This window comes from Nylanderia fulva, unplaced genomic scaffold (genome assembly GCF_048542155.1).
Source record: "Nylanderia fulva isolate GAGA-0341 unplaced genomic scaffold, ASM4854215v1 Scaffold421, whole genome shotgun sequence".
Classification (NCBI taxonomy): domain Eukaryota; kingdom Metazoa; phylum Arthropoda; class Insecta; order Hymenoptera; family Formicidae; genus Nylanderia; species Nylanderia fulva.
This window is the reverse complement of record NW_028190501.1, coordinates 28,355-31,836: the sequence shown is the minus strand read 5'-3', so window position 1 is coordinate 31,836 and position 3,482 is coordinate 28,355. Positions and strand designations below refer to the sequence as shown.

The 3,482-nt window shown below is 43.3% G+C and overlaps 1 protein-coding gene across 1 annotated transcript; it reads left to right on the top strand.

The window, feature by feature from the left end:
- Positions 1 to 1,293: 1,293 nt before the first annotated feature.
- Positions 1,294 to 1,857, top strand: LOC146721735 (uncharacterized). The gene has a single exon (XM_085486344.1). The coding sequence runs from the start codon at positions 1,336 to 1,338 to the stop codon at positions 1,855 to 1,857; it is 522 nt and encodes a 173-aa protein (XP_085342470.1). The 5' UTR covers positions 1,294 to 1,335.
- The last annotated feature ends 1,625 nt before the right edge of the window (positions 1,858 to 3,482 follow it).

Below are 3,482 nucleotides of genomic sequence, written 5' to 3'. Positions count from 1 at the left end.
ATTATATCAAATTACGGTTTATCGATTCGTACAAGTTTCTCAGCGCTAGTCTCGACAAATTAGCGTCATTTTTGGATAAAGAAAAACTAAAAATTTTACATTCGGAATATCAAAATTTAACTAGTGAAAAATTCAATTTATTGACACGAAAGGGCGTTTTTCCGTACGAATACATTGACTGCGTGGACAGATTACAAAACACACGTTTACCGCCGCGCGACTCATTTTACAGTTCCCTGACCGACGACACGGTATCCGAGAGTGATTACGCGCACGCCGAGACCGTCTGGAGCCGATTTTCCCTTCGAACGCTAGGCGAATATAGCGATTTATATTTAAAAATTGATGTCTTGTTATTGGCAGACATATTTAAAAATTTTTGCGATAGTTGTATAAAAAGTTACGGACTCGATCCCGCGTATTATTATACTCTCCCCGGACATACATGGGACGCCATGTTAAAACATACGAATATAAAATTTGAATTATTAACAGACATTGACATGGTAATGTTTGTCGAACGGGGTATACGCGGCGGTCTTAGTCAATGTTCAAGTCGATACGCACAGGCAAATAACAAGTACATGCAATCGTACGACCCATCGAAACCCTCATCTTATCTCATGTATTTCGATGTAAATAATTTGTACGGATGGGCAATGTGTCAACCATTGCCATATGCCGATTTTCGGTGGGTCGACGATGTATCGAATTTTGACATATCATCTATCGCGTTTGATTCGCCTATAGGCTATGTTCTCGAAGTAGATTTAGAGTATCCGCGGCATCTTCATGACGCGCACATTGACCTACCGTTTTGCCCGACGCGCGATAAGCCGCCCGGCAAGCGGGAGTATAAACTCCTCGCAACGCTTTACGATAAGAAGCGCTACGTAATACACTATCGTAATCTGCAGCAGTGCACGCGCCACGGGCTACGCATAACAAAAATATATCGCATACTACAATTCACGCAGTCAGCGTGGCTTCAAAAATACATCGAACTCAACACACAGTTTAGAACACAAGCGAAAAACGATTTTGAAAAAAATTTATATAAATTGATGAATAATGCGGTATTTGGCAAAACGATGGAAAATGTGCGCAATCATGTGGATGTAAAATTATTAACAAAATGGGACGGACGGTACGGTGCGGAGGCAATGATCGCGAAACCAAATTTTCATAGTACTAGCATATTTTCGGAAAAATTAGTTGCCATAGAATTACGCAAACTCGAAGTTAAATTCTACAAACCAATCTACGTCGGCATGTGCGTATGCACGAGTATTCGACGTATCAAAAGTATGTCTTTATGAATTTCACCACGAATACATGTCACCGCTCTATCGTGACAATTGTAGAGTAATGTACACCGACACGGATAGTTTAATATATCAAATTAAATGTCAAGATGTCTATGAAAATATGAAACGCGATATCGCTCGATTCGATACCAGCGATTACGCCGCGAATAATGCGTACGGTATACCGCTCGCGAATAAAAAGGTGCCGGGTCTGATGAAAGATGAGAATAACGGCGCGATAATGACCGAATTCGTCGGGCTTAGAGCAAAAATGTATGCTTTGCGGGTGGATGGTAAAAAGGACACTAAAAAGGCAAAAGGTGTCAAAAGTAACGTCGTAGCACGTAGTATAACATTCGACGATTATACACGCTGTCTTAATGACGAGATTGAAATGACGCGTCAGCAGTCATGTATAAGATCGAAATTGCATAAAGTGTATACCATCAGCGAGACGAAAATTGCTCTAAGTCCCTACGACGACAAGCGGTATGTCGTACCTGATTCGACCGACACCTTGCCGTGGGGACATTATCGAATACCATTGTAAATTGTAAGGACGTATTAATGGGAATTATATATATTTTGTTATATATTTCATATATTTCATATATGTTATACAATATACATATATTATGTTATACAATGATTGAAGAAAATACATTAAATAACATTGTTTTTATGTATCCAAGAGTTGTGCAAACTGTCGAATCCCAGCCATTTCACATAAACCTCGTCACCCCTCCTGCGCAGTATTTTCTCCTCGAGGTACACATCCGGATAATTTGCACGATGCAGCTCATGCTCGTAAAACGCTCCAGCGATAGATGTCTTGCGATAATCCTCGAGTAGATATGTTACGGGATTAGTATGCTGCACTTTAACAATCTTAAACACCTCGGTTGTCCAATTTGGCGTGTATCCCTTCTCGAAAAGTTGTTTGTACTTGCTGACGCGTACCTGATCACCTACTTTGAACTTTGCCGGACCCGCGATTTTTACACGATTGTACACGGTAGCCAAGAGTCTTTCGGCGATCGCAGGGGTAACGTCGGCGGGTCGCATACCAATCGTTCGATGCTTGCGTCCGTTGTAATCTGATACGAGACGTGGCAGCATGTCGAACCACTTGTAAGTACCATTCAGCGTAAACATCTTCCACATATCGTTCTTTAGTGTGCGATTGAATCGCTCGACGACCGACGCCTTCAATATCGAATATGTAGAATAGTGATTAATGTCATGTCTTCGCATAAGTCGTTGCACATCGGCGTTGTAAAATTCCTTTCCGTTATCGGTTTGCATGTTTTTCGGGCATCTCTTGCTATCCCGAATTATCTTGGCGATTGCGTCAGCTGTCTCGCTTCCTCCTTTACTCTTGAGTGGTACAGCCCACGCATACTTGCTCAACACATCGATGATGGTGAGTATGTAGTGGTAACCTCTGTTGAAACGGGAGTATGGACGCATCTCGACAATGTCGGCTTGCCACAAATCATCGTATCCTCGCACTATGACATGTCTTCGAGGGAAATTTTTTCTCGCTGACGCGTGCAACTCGTTTACCAACTGCCGTCTCTCCAAACTATGTTGCTCGTTGTTATTTTCACTATTCATTCTCGTTCTTTTGGGGTCTTTCGGGTTCGTGCCTCGTTGTTTCGGGTTCTTGTGCGTTCGCGCCTTGTTGTTTCGGGTTCGTGCCTCGTTTTTTCGGGTTCGTGCCTCGTTGTTTCGGGTTTGTGCCTTGTTCTTTCGCGTTCTTTCGGGTTCGTTGTTTCGGGTTCTTTCGGGTTAAATTCTCGTTCTTTCGGGTTTTTTCGGGTTCGTGCCTCGTTGTTTCAGGTTAAATTCTCGTTCTTTCGGGTTCGTGCCTCGTTGTTTCGGGTTCGTGCCTCGTTGTTTCGGGTTCTTTCACGTTCGTTCACTCACGTCCTTGGCCTATTCGAAAATCGTTCCTGACTCGATTACAGCCTTGTCCCAAGTCGTTTCTGATCCGTTCGTAGCCCGCCTTGGCCCGTTCGCAGCCGTCCCTGACCTGTTCGCAACCCTTACTGAGTTGTTGATAGCCTTGTATGTAACCTTTAAGGACTTGTTCGTAGCCTCGTTCGCAACCCTGTTTGACATGATCGTAACCTCGATCGTAGCGGTCGCGTTCACCACCGTTTCCAGGTCGTT